We start from the raw sequence: 15,415 nt of genomic DNA, 5'->3' as shown, positions 1-15,415 counted from the left end.
ACTAAATCTAACACAGCGTTTTCTGTATTAATGTTACCAAACTTCAATTTAACCTCAGATCAGTTTTACATACCTTTAATCCATCAAGACACTTTCCTTGAATTTTACTTATTTGTTCGTTCGGTTTATGATAATTTCTCTCTTATTTTCTGGAAGCACCAAATGATCCTGAGTCAGACATTTACTAAAATAAGTAAATGTTGGTATATCAAACGTAAATAAACCATGTATATACTGTATATTTTTTAACCAGGTTGGTTTCCAATTGGAAGGATAATAATAAAAATGCATTTTTTCCTATGGAGATTTGGTTTTAATTCTCGGGCGGAACCTTTTAGAAGTGTCGCTGTTTTCACACGGACCAGCGGTATTCACAGATATGGCAACTTGCACGCGGACTGTGTGGAAAGGTCAGCTGGTTTTTGTTGTATCTGATGTGATATCGGTCAATTGATAAATCGATGGTGTTTTTGCTAAGAGCAAGATGTGCTAACTGACCTCAAATGTGTTTCTGTTTAGCAAAGAGGACAACCTGTTCATAGCCTGTTAGCTAGCCCTCTTAGCCAATGATCAATTCGTAAATATCTGATTTTTACGGGCTCTTCGGTTTTCAGTAATGCGACATACACAACAGCACTGAAAGAGATAAAATATGAATCACCGCTAAATTCCCTTTAATTCGGCATGGATTAAATAATAAAAGCAGCTTTTAATTAAATGAAAACCCGGTGTTTCTGTGGATTCATTGGTCTTTTCTGATCGTCCTTGAACCAAAACATGTTGTACCCGGGAGAGAAGAGATGGGCCAATAATTTACAAATCATATATTTGGTAAAGTTATTGTGTCGTTCGGTTCATATTTTGTAAGTCTCAGGTGTTTTATTGTTAAAATCAGCTGCTGCATGCCATCCAGACCATCTCCGGGTTTAATTAAAATTTAGCTGTCATCTGGCTTTTCCTGCCTGGGACTAGACAACACACTGATGTTTTATTTTTTTTTTTGCTTTGTGTCCTGCTCACTGTGAAGCTGTGGCAGAAACGGGTGTACGACCACATCGACATGATTCAGCCTGCTCCAGCTCTCTTCCCTTCATGAAACAGGAAATTTGCATTTTCCTTAAATAAGTTGACACTTGGTTTAAATTTGCTGAGTGTATTTTCTCTTACAAGCCACTGAACCTTAAACTGCGCATGTCACAGGCATGTTTTCCGCCACAGACAAAAATTAGCGTATTATTTCATTATGCAAATTACATAAACTTGTTTTGGCACAGATGAACTTAGTTGTGCTGTTTTCTTTGCATAGAAGATAAACTCATGTCAAATGTTACAATACTCGTTTATTTTTCAGCATCATTTGACCCTATATCCAGTGCACCGAGCTGATGGTGCTTTGGGGAGATTGTGACTCATTTGTAATGCTTGACGGTCAGCATCATCTGGTGGAAGTAAACAGATACTTGCTGGAGGAGAATTAAAGTGTGTTTTATAAACTCACAGAACCCTCTCAAAATCTGTCTCTGTTCGATAAAGATCTTTGTCTGTACCTGTGCTCATTTTCATTTTACATGCAGCATTTTGCTTCTTTTCCAGTTTTAGCAGGATGTCAGACACAGCTGCTGAGCACTTCGGGTCCCACCTACACAGGTGTCACACAAACTGCACAGAGGAGCCTTCCTGTCAGAACGTTTGCAGCCGTCAAGTGAGTTTTCAAACCTTTAGTAAAGTAAAACCTGTGTTAAAGGTCTCCATCCTGGGAGACTTTTCAGTGGCATTGTGCTTCATCTTCATTCAGCCTGTTGAGTTGCCTGGTAGAGAGAGAAAAAAATCTTTGCAATGACAACCATGAAATGAAAACAATCCCAGGTAGGTCTTATATTTCTCAACTAAGTGTTTCTCTTTTTGTTTTCCGTTGCTGTCAGGGCACTAAAGAAAAATAAGAAAGAAGCCCCAGAGAAGGAGGTGAAGAAAGAGAAGAGGGTCATCGATGACAAAGACAGACATAAGCCTTTCGGCAAGACGGCGTGGGCGCCTGTGGATGACGTGTACATATTGAGGTACTACCCCAAGGCGATCCATGATGCGGCAGATGCCATTGACATGCTGAAGAAATTTCAGGTCCTGGACTTCACTCCTCACAATCAGCCCGTCTACCTTAATCTGAGGCTGGACATGAAACTGGAGAAAAAGGTAACGGCATCAACACATTTGTTCTCTTTGCATTTGTTGGACAATGTTGACAGTCCCTGGTTGGTTAAAGTTTTACATACTATTTTTTACTGTGTTCATTTGTTTGTGACTCACCACATTTCCAACTGTTTTGATGGACTGCGCCTCCTGTTCAGGTGTTCTCTTCTACCATTTATTAAACCCTTCACCCATGTTCCCTGTAGAGCTCCTTACAAGACTTTAACAAAAATCTGTATAAATTGCATTTCACTGCTGCAGTTTTCTAACATAACGAGACCTGAAACAGTTGGTGGATTTGATGGACAGAAAAATTGCCTGCAATTATTCATTAACAGCTAAAAAACACATTTTCAAGCAAGAATAATAATAATAATAATAATAATAATAATGATAATGCAAAAGCACTGCTGAGAAATTGTTTTTCTTTGCCACATACTGTTGTAAACTCAATCTCTTTTGGCTCTTTTACTGTTTGTCACTCCAAGCACTTAAAGGCATCACTGATGCCCTGATGGACATTTATTTTTGACAATTAACTTATTAATCAAAAAAACTTCCAAGTCAATTTTATAAAGAAAATATTTCTAACTATTGGCCTGGGAGAAATCTTTCTTTTATTTAGCCTATTTTCACCGAGTGGGGTGGACATAATAATAGAAACACCTGTCTAATGCAGTTAGCTATATTCAGCAGCAGCCCAGTCACCAACTGGTTTCAGCAGGTGCACCAAGTTTGAGTCCAGTAGACGACATCTATTGCAACCCTCTGCCTCTCCACAAACTATGGACTAAGACAAAGAGATAACTAAAATACATGTAGCAGCACCTCTTTTAGTAAAATCTGAACGTTAGTTTGTTGGACCTAATGAACTGGCAGTGTGGATGTCTTCAAAAATATAGACGGAGACTTTGTGTTAAATGTTAAACACAGTAAAAAATACAGGATGTCTTCTGAGAAATGTTATGTTTTACTCTTCTCTGTTTCTCCTATTGATTTAGAAGATTGTGTTTTTGACCACCTGCTTATTTTCACCTATAACTAGAAAACGGTGTCATCATAAATGATCACCTGCCAAAGTGTCTGTGAGAGACAGAGTCTAGCAGTCAGACTTGCACTTTCCCACTCTGGCTGTTACTGTTACACCTCGCCTCCACAACTCAGAGCTAAAAACAGTGCGATAAAGAGGATTTAAAACCTCCTGACTTTTTTACATCACAGGACTGCAGAGCAGCTGTGACGTCCAGACACCTGTGTGGGGACAGACTCTGACTCTGTCTCTGCAGGACTGTGCACACCTCATGTTTCTATGCATAATGAATAACATACACTACAGAGAGATGAAAAATTTAAGCAATGGTGGGATACACTTAATACTTGATTATCTAAACCTGGTGTATGATTGACATCCCTTCTTTTTCTTATGTTCTCTCACAAATAATTCATTTGCTGTAGCAGCTGATTGTTGAAATTTCTAATCATTTGATTTTTTTATTGTTTGACAGAAAAAAGTCGACCCCTTCGTCAGCACCGTTCAGTTACCTCACTGCTTCAAGACAGAGATGAACAGAGTTTTAGTTTTCACTGAGGTAAAAGGAACTTTTATTTTGAAGCTTTCTTTTCCTCCTCATCAGCCTAGCTAAATTTTAATTTCATAGCCAATTGATTGTCTGTTGTTGATGAATTGTTTTAATATTGCCTGAGCATGTTTCCGACGTGCAGCAGCAGCAGCACCTTTTCGTCTCCACGTTGTAATGAGTGGGCTCTGGTCGGGATGTTTTTATCACAGAAACCTACACTGCTAGCAGCCTGTGATTGATATTCCTGTCAAGCGGCCCGGGCTGTGGGTTGTGACTTGGATGTGCATGTTAACGACCATAATGAATGACACCGGCGGTTTTCTCTGCAGGATGCTAATCAGGCAAAAGTCGCCCAGGAGAACGGAGCAGCGTTTACTGGAGGAGCAGAGCTCATACAGCAGGTGAGCTGGTTCAAGTTGTCTCACAGTGTTTAAAGGGTACAGGAGAGAGTTACAGGATAATTCTGCTATTTACATGGCAGCACATTCATTCCACCTGACAGTATAAACGGATTCACTACCAGTCAAACGTTTGGACGCACTTCACCATTGAATTGAATGAGAAAATGTGTCCAAACCTTTGAGTGGTAGTGTATGTGTGCACATCATCGTCAACTTCACCATGTCAATCTGTCGGCACATTCGGGATTGTCTTCAGTCTGCGGTCCAGACTCCTTTGAACCTGAATCTAATGTGACTTTAAATCATTTCCAGATCTTAGATGATGAGATTTCAGCAGACTTCTACGTGGCCGTTCCAGATATCCTGCCAAAGCTCGTACCACTGAAAAACAAACTGAGGAAGAAGTTTCCAAAGAGCAAGCGAGGTAAGTTAAGGGTCAACACGATGTGTCACTCAGATTTTTCAGGAGGACAAACGTCTGAAGGGTAACTGTCGTCACTTCCTTCTTCTTTTTGACACCCAGGCTCAGTCGGCATCAATATTCCCAAGATGTTGGAGCTGTTTAAGTCTGGTCATGAGTACATGGTGGAGAACGACGACTGCGTTAAGACCCAGATAGCCACGGTACGTCCCAACAAATGAAGTGTGCTCTCTCCGTGGCAGTGATGTCCGAGCACAGCCATGTGAGGGCGTAGCAAGACGAGGGTTTTGGTGTCTAGCGAAGAGCCAGTTGTACCTTTTTAAATTATCCAAGTGTGCAAAGCTAAGAAGGAAATCCCAGTTAAACAGTGTGGATGTACTGGAACAGAAACTGTGTGCAGTCTGAAGAAGACTCAGGAAATGGTGGGGGTGTAGTTAGTCATGAAGTTTATTTTGAATGGGCTAAATGAGCATCTGTCACTGTGGCATCTACACTTTGGGTTGCCAGAGTTCATGAAGTAACTCAGAGTTTCAGAAATCAGCTGGCAGATTCAGTCCTTTTAGTTTGTGTGAACGAAAAGGTTTCAGAAAATGTAGAAGAAGAGAAATGATTGACTGAATGACTCATAAAATACCCTGAGTTCTGTTTGTTTCATGCTGTTTTCTGTCCTCTGCACAGCTCGACATGCCCAGAGAACACATCTATGCCAACCTGCAATCTGTGCTCATAGATGTCTGCTCCCACAAACCAGCCAATATGGGTAAGTCCACTAAAACCAACACAGGGTCACCACAGCAGCAGCGGATGAGCTCTGTGTTTAACGGCTCATCGGAATAGAACAGTACGTTGTTGATTGGTTTTTATTTGCTCGAACGGTCGTGGAGAAGAAAAGCTTTCAGATCCTTCCGGCTTCTGTCGACTCTGCCGGTTTTGGTTTCGCTCTCTGGTTCACTTTACAGCCGAGCAGGTGGAGAACTTAATCCTGCACCCCGTGGGATGAACCGAGCTGCTGAAAAGCAAGTCACTTTTTCTTCCTAATGTTGCTGAATTAAGGGGTAATATAACAGTCATATAAAGTACATTTCAAATTAAAAGCACAGGGCTGATGTTTACAATGGCTGTGGAGAAGAACAGCTTTTAAATCCTGCCAGCTTTATTTTTGTAAGTTTTTATATTCAACTGCTTTTTTAATTTAATGCTTCCAGAAATCATGCAGACTTCACGTTGACTGTGATGGATCATACAACAGGTTTCAGGAATGAGTGGAAACTAATGAGGGTTAATATGGATCTGAAGATGGTCAACAGATTTGTAGTCGAGGAAAACATCAAAGTGAAAGTGGGAAAAGAAACTGTTCTTCCTAGACGTGAAATGGAAATGAGCCCCTTCTTCCTGTGCCGATGTGATCGGAGCATTTCTCTGTTTTCTTCGCTTCCTGGTCGATGCAGAGTCTAATTATCAGTTAATGGATCCTCATTAGAGCGAGTGGCTTAAATGATCTAAAAAATAATTGACTCTGAGCTGGCTAAATAAAATGTCATTAACCGTGCCCCCACTGAAACAAACTGCAGAGCTTTAACAAAGGAAGCTTTAATGCCAGCGGTCCTTTCTGACCCGACCCATGAAGAACTCTTTACTTTCCTCTTCCTGTTGAATCTGTTTCTTGAGAAACCACTTTGCCATTCAATCATACGTCCCCTAAACAAAGAACTGAGTCATGGTTTCATGTGTTTTCCAGCTGCCTTTGGCCACATCTTCCAGCAGCCCTGAGCTTCACCGTCAGTTTTCAGATGTTTGCTGGTGTTTCAGGCTGCTGTCCGCGTGTAGGGCACCACAGTGGAGAACAGAGCGCGGCCCAACGTTTCACAAACGTCTCTCTCGGCTAATTATCCACCATACAAGTCAAAAAGTAAACTTCCCTGGCAAATGTCATTAAACTTTTTTCCTTCAGCGAAAAGCAGCACTCACAGCAGCTTCTGTTAAATGCTCGCAGTAAAGTGGAATGTGTGCACTTTCAGTCCTGGGATGATCCCTGTGAGACTCGTCACCGCTCACCCTGGACGTGTTAACGCTCTGCTCGGCCCGCCTCGCTGCACAAAGCAGCAACCGCTCACTCCGACTCTGGTGAATTTCATCGGCGAGCGGCTTTTGGTGATGATGGCGACGTCTTGACTCGAACCACCTGGGCTTTTCTGAACTCTGCGCCAACAAACATTACAGTTCAACAAGAGGCGCACAAGGACTCAGGGCAGAATTTAATTACCTCTGCACCCACAAGTCAAGGATCAGAATGTGGAAATCCAGAATACTTACTGTTAACTTGAATTAGCCACATGAAGAGCTGAGTTCTTTCTTCATTTCCACTAATGTCTTTCAAAGTCATTTGGACAGAAGCTAATGGCTGCAGCGTGGGCAGAAACGAGAGGAAACCACACAGAAATGCTTAAAACTGAGAAAAGACAGCAGAAATGCAATGTGTGGGCAAGAGAAGTAAAACCCAGGGGGCTTATGGGAATTATTCATGACAAAAGCACAACCCATCTGTTGATAAATAAAGACCTGAATGCAGAAAATGTGAACCAGCAGGGGAACTGGTGCAGAAATAACTGCTCAAACTCAAAGTAAGTTTAAAAGAAAATTGATGAGAGAGAAATAAGACTGCAGGGAGTGTGTGTGTGTCTGTGTGTGTGTCTGTGTGTGTGTGTCTGTGTGTGTGTCTGTGTGTGTGTCTGTGTGTGTGTCTGTGTTCAGAGGCTGTGTGGGTGAAAGCTCTTTAACATAATCTCATGCAAACTGAAGTGCAGCCTGATATTTATTAAGTTTTCACACTCCTTGTCTTTTATTTTCAGCTCTGTATCCAGGGAGACTCTTAAGTGTTTTAACTTCTAAATAACTTCTCACAGCACATTGTTACTGAGGTCTGGCTCCTAATGGAAGGTCTTTGTCTCCTCCTCTTCCTCACCTCAGGGCCTTTCATCGAGCGGGCCATCATTGCCAGTCAGACCAGTGAAGCTCTGTGGTTCAAGAGTGAAGATGTTTTACCGAAAGCAGCAGCAAAAACGGAGGAGTGACCTGTTTGACTTGTATATATTCACTGTGGCCAATAAAACATTTGTTCTGAGTTTGGCTCCTGAGGGCTGGTGCGTATTGTTTCAGAGGAAAGGAAGGACGAGACATAGAAGGTGACAGCCCAGAGAAGAGCCGTCACTGTCCTGTTACTGGTTTTCAGGACGTCTGCAGCAGTTGAGGCTCCACAAGGTTTTCATGTGTGACTTTTACTGGTGTTTGAAGTCCAGCAGGTTTGGTAGCTCAGCATGTCCTCTTTGTTCCTTTCTATGCACAGCATGACCTCGTGACCTTTAATTAACTTCCTTTCTTTAGAAACTCTCTTACCCACTGTTCACTCTACTAGGCACTACTACTGTCAACTGGTTTTATTGGGTTTTAACTTGGAAAACTTAATTTTCTCCTTTTCAATCTCATCATAAATGGACACAGTCACTGAAGAACCTAAGATACTGAAGCAGTAACATAAAAATAAAGTAATGCTGTGGATATGTTTTTATTTATCAAGGAGCAGCAAACAGAAAACCCTGAGTCGGTTCAGTGTTTGCTCTGACCGTCCTCTGCCTTTAAACCAGCAGCTGTTCTCAGTCCACATGCAGTTTGTCCAGGTGGACTGCAGGCCGTCTCTGTGTCTTCTGTCTCTTCCCACATGGACTCCATGGAGCTGAGGTCAGGGCTCTTGGGGCCACAGCACCTGCCGCATCACTCCTGCTGCTCTGAGCCTGGTTCTTCTGCCCCTGCTGCAGAATCGGACGAGTCCCTGACGTTTGTTGTGCAGTGGGTAATAGTAAACATCCAAAGTGACTCAGGCTTTTTTGCACAGCGGTGTGCCATTGTCAACCTGTCACTGTTTTTTAATGGCACAGAAACACAATATGTCAGACAGATCTAGCTGCTGCCACTGGTGCAGTGCTGCAGTGTGAACACCAGGTGGCAGTGTGGGCTTCCTGCAGTGTGCTGCAGCTCAACTCATCTGAAATATAATAAACGGTGATGAGAAGTTAAATAAGTCCTGGAGGCATGTGGGACCATCAGTGTTTAGAAAGTGTCACCCTGTTTATTTATTTGTGTATTAGAGATGTAATCTGCATAATATATGATGGTCTTTATTACAGCTTGGGTTTGAACGATGGGACCTGCTGTTGTGGAAGAATCAGTTTTCTTGGAGACGAGGGAGACAGAACCATAAAAGCAGCATTTTTCTGGAGGTTGATGTTGATGGTGCTGCAGGTACAAAGGGATTTTATCCTGATTTCTTTGTCACATCACATCCTGTGTCGTCCTAAGCAGAAAATGCAACGTTAGGTCAGTATTGTCATTGTAGGCCTCAGGTTTAAAGCTGCTCCATCTGCTTTTTCCTGGATTGAATGTATCTTTGTTAATCCAGGCTCAGGATTACGAGCTAAAGCTAAAGACGTTAAACCAGTGAAGAGAAACCAGTTTCTGATCCAAAGACCATTATTTCTGCACTGAGAGCCGCTCCAGCGTGTTTGTTTCTTTCTTTCTTTGTTTATTATGGAAAGGTATCACTGGTCCCAAACCACAGCCAGTCAGGACGTCTGCTCAGACTGTGACTTGAATTAGCAAAGTCAGTCAGACGTTGGTCTTGTGATGCTGTGCAGATTGATATTCAGTGCGAGGTTGAGATAAGTGGAATTTTTATTGGCCGCTGTGGGGAATCAGGCCTTGCAGCAGCTAAAGTAATAGGATTTGCAGTGGGGAGCAGAGAAAATAGTAGAAACGATGAAAATGACTTTGATAAATTTCCTCTTGACAAGGAGGAACTTTAGTTTGTTGACTTAATATCATATATGCTTGTATGTAACATCTGTATTGATACATCCTCCACTGCGTCACTGGAGCCTGGTTAGAAATAGCTGCAGGAAGAACCAGTGTTCAAAGGCAAAACTGATTCTGACGCCTGTTTTTTTTGGCAGAAGACAAAAGGGCCGAGGGCAGGTCGGGTTACTGCCATGTGACGCTGAGGAATCTCAGTGCTGCACTCCCTCTGATTAAACATTACACCCTCAGACAGAAGGAGCTGCACACGGGGCAGAAGATCAGCTGAATGAAGCACTTCTCAGAAATAAAGCCACTAGAAATCAGTTACAGTGAGGGCACTGAAATCAAACTACACTGGATCATTACAGCGGCAGCACCTGGGGATAGGATCAGAATAAAGCTCCACATACACACTGTGATTATGGTAGTTATGACACCATAACAGCAAAGTGCCACAGTTGGTCTGACACTGAAGTAACAGGCAGATAAAAATAGTGTTGACATCAGCTGATATGACTGAGGGGATCCCTCAGAACTGAACTGAAATATTAGAAAACCAACATCAACAACACAAATGGCTTTATAGAGTCACGGTGAAGTGTCGGAGCTGGAGTTTTATCATCAACTTCTCCCAAAACTTCTTCACTTTCTGTTTTGAGTTTGAACTTTTCCACACCAGGCAGCCTTTGTTAAAGAAAGAGGAGTCTTTGTCTCCTGATACTTTCTGTCATTGTTTAGAAGATTGTTTAGGTCACTATAAAGACCCAAAGTCCCCTTGGTGTATGTGTAAGTACGATAAATCAGACTTACAGTGAAGTATAGCTCAATTTTAGCATAAAGTCACCAGGGCCTTGGATGTAATGGGATGAGAATATATCAGAGAGGATTAAATGTGTGAGATAAAGTGCTTAGACCTGGGGCAGACTAACAGGATGTACCATCAAAACCTAGAGAAGCGAGTGTCCTGTTGTCCCGTCCTGCTGCTTCTAACACCGTGTTTAAATTGGATAAAGTGAGTTTATTTATTATTCTGTGAACCTCATCTCCGCAGCTGTAAATGGGATTAAAGTGATGATCTGCTTTCTCTTCATTCATCAACAGATTCTCCTCCAGAAACTAATTCTCTGCCTCATCTTTTAATCCCCAAGGAGCAGAGTCGCCATCATGGGAGATTATATGTGTGCGAGGTGGGTGGCGGAGGTGGAGGTGGAGGTGGAGGGGGCAGCAGAGGAGAGGTGGGACGTCCTCCTGGAGAGAGGAGTGGAGGGCGAACAAGAAGAAGAAGAAGAGGGTGCAGGGGGATCTGGGAAGACAAGTAGACGCTGCGCCGCCAGAAGTCACTCCAGACGCCGCGCAACGCTCGCAGCAGGAGCGCGGAAAGTCCGACCCTCTCCCGCTGTCGTCGTCATGTGCCTCGGCTCCTAAAGCCGCTGCTGCTCCGGGGATCAGGACAGACCAACTCGCATCTGCTGCTTTTCTGGCAGAGTTTTGAGCCCGGGCGGCCGAGCCGTGAGCAAGAGGAGGAGGAAGAGGAGGAGGTGGACACTTCTCCAGGGCTCGGGGCTGCGCCGTGTTCCAGCCCGGAGCGCAGCGCTCAGGACTCGGACCCGGTGCGCTCCGTCTCTCCGCTCTTTTGAAAGATTCCTGGATATTTTTTACTGCTTGTTTTTCTGCTGCGTCTGTAGATCACAATGAGAACTGCTTTCCTCTGAGCCAGAGACACCAACACACGCACGACGCGCGTTTTTCCTCCTGGCTGCATTTGGATTTAATGCCCTCTTTGGCAGCGACCATGACTGGATGGTGGATTTTTACCGGCGCCCTGGCTGTGATCCTCACCGTCCCCCGCGGGATTCACGGTTGGTATTTTTGGTCTGTTTTCACCCAAGCAGTTGTTCGGGTTGTGACGTGGGTCAGGGGTTATTAGGGACCACCATGCACGCCTCATCTGAGCAGATTTAGTTCCGTGTGGTCTTCTTTTCCTCATGAATCTGTGCACACGGAAACTTGTGTCGTACTCTAGTTTCTCTGTTTGTCGCTGATTCCGCTGATCCAGTGAAGGTAGTTTATTCCCTAAGTTTACCGAGGGGGTCCAGGGCCTGCCCTGCAGGGGCCAGGACCCTGCTGTGGGAGCAGGTTATTAAGTTTGAGTGTTTCCCCGAAGAGAAAAGTAATGAACTCAGACTAATCTCTCTCATGGTTTGATGTGTGACTGAGCACCGACACATTTTGCAGATGAGGATTCATGACTGTTTATGATGCTGGGGAAGCAGCACCCACATCAGACTGGAAGCCTTCCCAGAATGCACCGAGAAGGTGATCTGCAGGTGAAGTCACATGTTAACACCTGTGTTAAAACTGGCTGAAAAGGGAAAGTTGCATATGATGTTTACACCTGTGCTAAGTGGAACCACTGAGAAGCTGCAGGAACAGTTTCTGGTCTGATCCAAAACCTGATCTAACCCAGTAAATCATCAAACCTCTTCTCAGTGAGAGTCAAAGTATTTCAGAGGTAATTCAGAGAAGGTCCGAGCAGGAATGTGTTGATGGTCTTCATGCTGCCTGCAGCCACGGATGAATCTTCTCTGAGTGGGACCATAATCTGCCTCATGGACGATTATTGTGCAGATGTTCAGAGACACAGATGTTCAACAAGCTGCAGAGGAATCTGAAGTCAACTTGTTGTCTGAGCTGTTTCTAAAAACTGTTTAGACACGTCTTTAAATGAAACTGGTCCTGTGGCCTCTGCACCGTTTTAACTATTCAGCACTGCATCAGGTCTGTGCACAGGCAGGTGCTGGGTTCCCACCAGAGGACTAATGTAAAGCTGGTCTGCACAGCTGACCCCCTCCAGTCCTCACATAAACCCTAATAAGATTACAGCCTGGAACCTGCTCACGTCCAGCAGCACAACCTGACTCGGCCTTCTCCTTCTTTTTTTTTACCAAAATCATTAGCTTCATCTCGGCAAACATCCAATCTGCCCTGCAGCACATGATCCAATAAAATTCCCACTCTTCTAAAAACCTGATACTCCTTCGCCTCCTTCGGCTGAACAGAGCCCGCCGGTGTTGGCGAGCAGAGCAGAGCACTTCTGAAAGTTGAAATGTTATTGATATTAAGTGCTGCTTGGTGGATTGGATGAAGACCGAGCCCAGGACTGTGGATGGAATAAAGTCAGATGTGGCCGTGAGCATCTGGAGAATTACTGTCCCACAGTAGAGTCTCACCCCCCCCAGGACTTTGCTTCTGCTGGCACTGAACCGAGCTCATTAGGTTTTATTTCCACTTTCTGCTGCTGCTTTTGAAGTTGACTTGCAGGTTAAAGGATGTGAAGACTTTGTGTTGAAACTGGGTCAAGTAAAGATCTTACATTAGTGTCAGAGGTTCACTCTCCGTGTTCTTTCGTTTCCAGACTTCCAGGTAAATTTACCTGGTGTGACTGAAATAGTTCGGACACATCAGACGTCAGAGTTTACGTTTCTGTAGTTTTACGAATAGCATCAATGAAAAACTTTAACTGAGTTTACCTGATGTTTTGTGTCTTTCACCACCAAAGGAACATTTTCTGAGATCCAAAATAACAGAACTGGATAAATCTGATAAATCCCAGCGACCTGAACAGTCACATCTCCACCTGATGAAGAGTCACTGAAGAGAAAATCCTCTGGGGTGGAGGGTTCTCGTTCAAAAGCGTCGTCACGTGAATGTTGGTGTGATAAGACCTGGCTGTGAGGCGTTCAGGCTCAGAGAGGAGAAATCAGTTGTTAAAACCCTGTGGTCGCAGCTTCATTATCTCATTTCTCAAAATAGATGAAAAATAAATGAATCTTTCTGTTAGTTACTAGAATCATCTTGTGGAAATATTTAAATATGGGCAGAATTTCTTATCTGAGGTTTCAGGAACCCTCCAGGATCTGCCACCACAAACCAAACTCCATTCAAAATCTATACATTTTTAGATTTTCCTGCATTTTGTGTCCTCCCCCCAAAGTGTACCAAAGCCAAAACAGTCTCTGAGTCACTTTGAATCTCAGGGTGGTCAAAATCGATTGTATAGTGAGGACCAGCATCGGGATTTAAACGTTTCCATGCACCTTAGAAATCTGGGCCTTTGATCAAATGTGTTTGCAGTGTAATTCAGGGCCAGTGTTGAAACTGCAGGATCTTAAGGATGAAAACACAGTGAAGACAATAAAACAATAATGTTTGTGCTCGTGGAGTCAGACATGCTGCCAGCATTGCTAACGGTGATGTTGGTCGGGTCTCGGCGCTGACTCTGCAGCTAATGATTATTTTTTTTATTGATACATTGATTTGTCTGTAAAATGTCAGACAGTAAATCGTTTCCTAAAGATGGAGAATTTATGCTTCTTGTTTTCTACAAAAATCCTGCAAAGTCTTCAGTTTCTGATCAGATATGACAAAAGCATCACATCGTCACATTTGAGCGAAGCTTTAATCAGCAGGCTAATTAAGCCAGAATCAAATTAAGTGAAGCCGTAGAGGAAAGAGCTCCGGTGTTTCTTCAGGAAGCTGGAAACCAACCAGACTGGGCCGATTTGAGTTCGGCTGGATAAGGAGGCAGTCTGGGTCCTCAGAGTGTTTCCTGACAAGGTTTTGATGGAACCAAAAACCCCCCTGCAAACCTTCATTAATCATTTGTGGTCACATTTGGTGAGACTGAATCCTGTGAGACCATTAAACTCTGGTGACTTCACAGTTTAGCTTCAAGTCAGGGAGATTTGCAGGGATGTGTCTGAATTATTCTCCCCCCGGGGGAAGTCCGTGCCTTCATTTCTCTCAGTGTTGAAGAGATGTACTGATTAGATTATTGTCTGAGTTACCAACACCCACATCCCACAGTCTGAAGGAAAACGGTTCCTCGTCCTTTCTGAGGCTGATCTGCTGTTTGACCTGAGCAGTCACATCATTAATCACATCATTTGCATAATCTCTAAGTAAAAACAAAAAATGGCTTCTTGACTTATCAATAAGACCACAGGTGATCACGATGGGACTCTAACACTGACACTGTCTTATCTCTGTGCCTTCCCAGGGGCCTGTGTCCACGGGGGATCGCTGTACGCGGTAGGTGCACCACCTTTTACTTGCCCTTTTCTACCCCTGTTGTGTCACTGGTTAAAACCTGCTCATGAGTTCTGGTTCTTGAGTCCATTTGTAAACCTGATGAGTATTTACTCCTGCATTATTCACAGAGGACTGTGTGACTGATGGCCGGAGCAGGGACACGTGTGCATGTGCAGATAGGCGGTAAAGTGTGGATGTACTATCAGTATGGATTGCTGTACGGTCCCTGTTGTCTGAGATGTAGCGGAGGAGATGTGTCTCATCTATAATGCATGGCGGATGCTGGCTCTGTGGCTGATAATGGCGATGAGAGAGACTGATGCTGCTCAGGCTCTTTTCAAAGTTAGAGAGGAGCTTTTTCCCGCGGTTCTGCCGAGTATTGGCCAACATCCTGGCCTCTGCTCTGAGATCTGCTTTTGTCTTGTGTTGTTTGAGCCGTGCTGCCAGATCCTCATGTCCTGGCTGGAGACTTATTGGTGTGTTTCTCTGCACCAGCATCATTTCTGTGACTTTAAAAGTCAAGTTTTAGGTGTTTTCTCCTCCTAGAAATGGGCCCTAATATGTCACCGCCCGAGCGCCGCACAGCTGCTGTAGCTCTTTTATGGAGACACGTGTTCAGCTCTCGCTCTAACGGCGTCTGCTCCGGATGTGAGGATTTACAGCACAAAGTCATTACTGACCCAGCACTGATGCTGGGTGATAATGTCTGTCCCGTCAGTGCTGCAGGTCGTCCTGAAGGTGTTGAACAGGGCTGAGGTCAAAGCTCTGGCATGTTCCAACAACTACAGACTGAAGCCAGGAGGCTGGGAACATACCTTTGTCTCAGATATCATCAGAATTACAGGGTCCACATGCTTTTAGCTGCGTTGTGCACAGACTGGAAACTG

General features: G+C 43.9%; 2 protein-coding genes across 5 annotated transcripts in view; both read left to right on the top strand.

The window, feature by feature from the left end:
- Positions 1-346: 346 nt before the first annotated feature.
- Positions 347-7,718, top strand: mrpl1 (mitochondrial ribosomal protein L1). The gene is made up of 9 exons (XM_026322626.1): positions 347-410; positions 1,594-1,702; positions 1,923-2,190; positions 3,693-3,776; positions 4,097-4,168; positions 4,481-4,592; positions 4,692-4,792; positions 5,268-5,349; positions 7,557-7,718. Exons 1-9 carry the CDS (start codon positions 380-382, stop codon positions 7,658-7,660), a joined length of 963 nt encoding a protein of 320 aa, XP_026178411.1. The 5' UTR covers positions 347-379; the 3' UTR covers positions 7,661-7,718.
- A 3,011-nt stretch (positions 7,719-10,729) lies between these two features.
- Positions 10,730-15,415, top strand: part of fras1 (Fraser extracellular matrix complex subunit 1) — a 184,682-nt gene continuing 179,996 nt past the window's right edge. For all 4 annotated transcript variants that reach the window (XM_026321901.1, XM_026321900.1, XM_026321899.1 and 1 more), the window contains exons 1-2: positions 10,730-11,296; positions 14,497-14,528. In XM_026321901.1, coding sequence (XP_026177686.1) covers positions 11,209-11,296; positions 14,497-14,528 — 120 coding nt within the window. In that variant the 5' untranslated portion in view covers positions 10,730-11,208. The remainder of the gene's footprint in view (positions 11,297-14,496; positions 14,529-15,415) is intronic.

Source organism: Mastacembelus armatus, chromosome 9, assembly GCF_900324485.2.
Source record: "Mastacembelus armatus chromosome 9, fMasArm1.2, whole genome shotgun sequence".
Lineage (NCBI taxonomy): Eukaryota > Metazoa > Chordata > Actinopteri > Synbranchiformes > Mastacembelidae > Mastacembelus > Mastacembelus armatus.
Note: the sequence above shows the minus strand (reverse complement) of the source record. Positions and strands in the feature narration are given on the sequence as shown.

What these genes read in the sequence shown, in the direction of transcription:
- mrpl1 (XM_026322626.1), top strand. Translation starts at nt 380, where the DNA reads ATGGCAACTTGCACGCGGACTGTGTGGAAAG. An exon ending in ACATGAAACTGGAGAAAAAG is followed by an intron (nt 2,191 to 3,692) that starts GTAACGGCATCA and finishes ATTGTTTGACAG; the next exon opens with AAAAAAGTCGACCCCTTCGT. An exon ending in GAGTTTTAGTTTTCACTGAG is followed by an intron (nt 3,777 to 4,096) that starts GTAAAAGGAACT and finishes TTTTCTCTGCAG; the next exon opens with GATGCTAATCAGGCAAAAGT.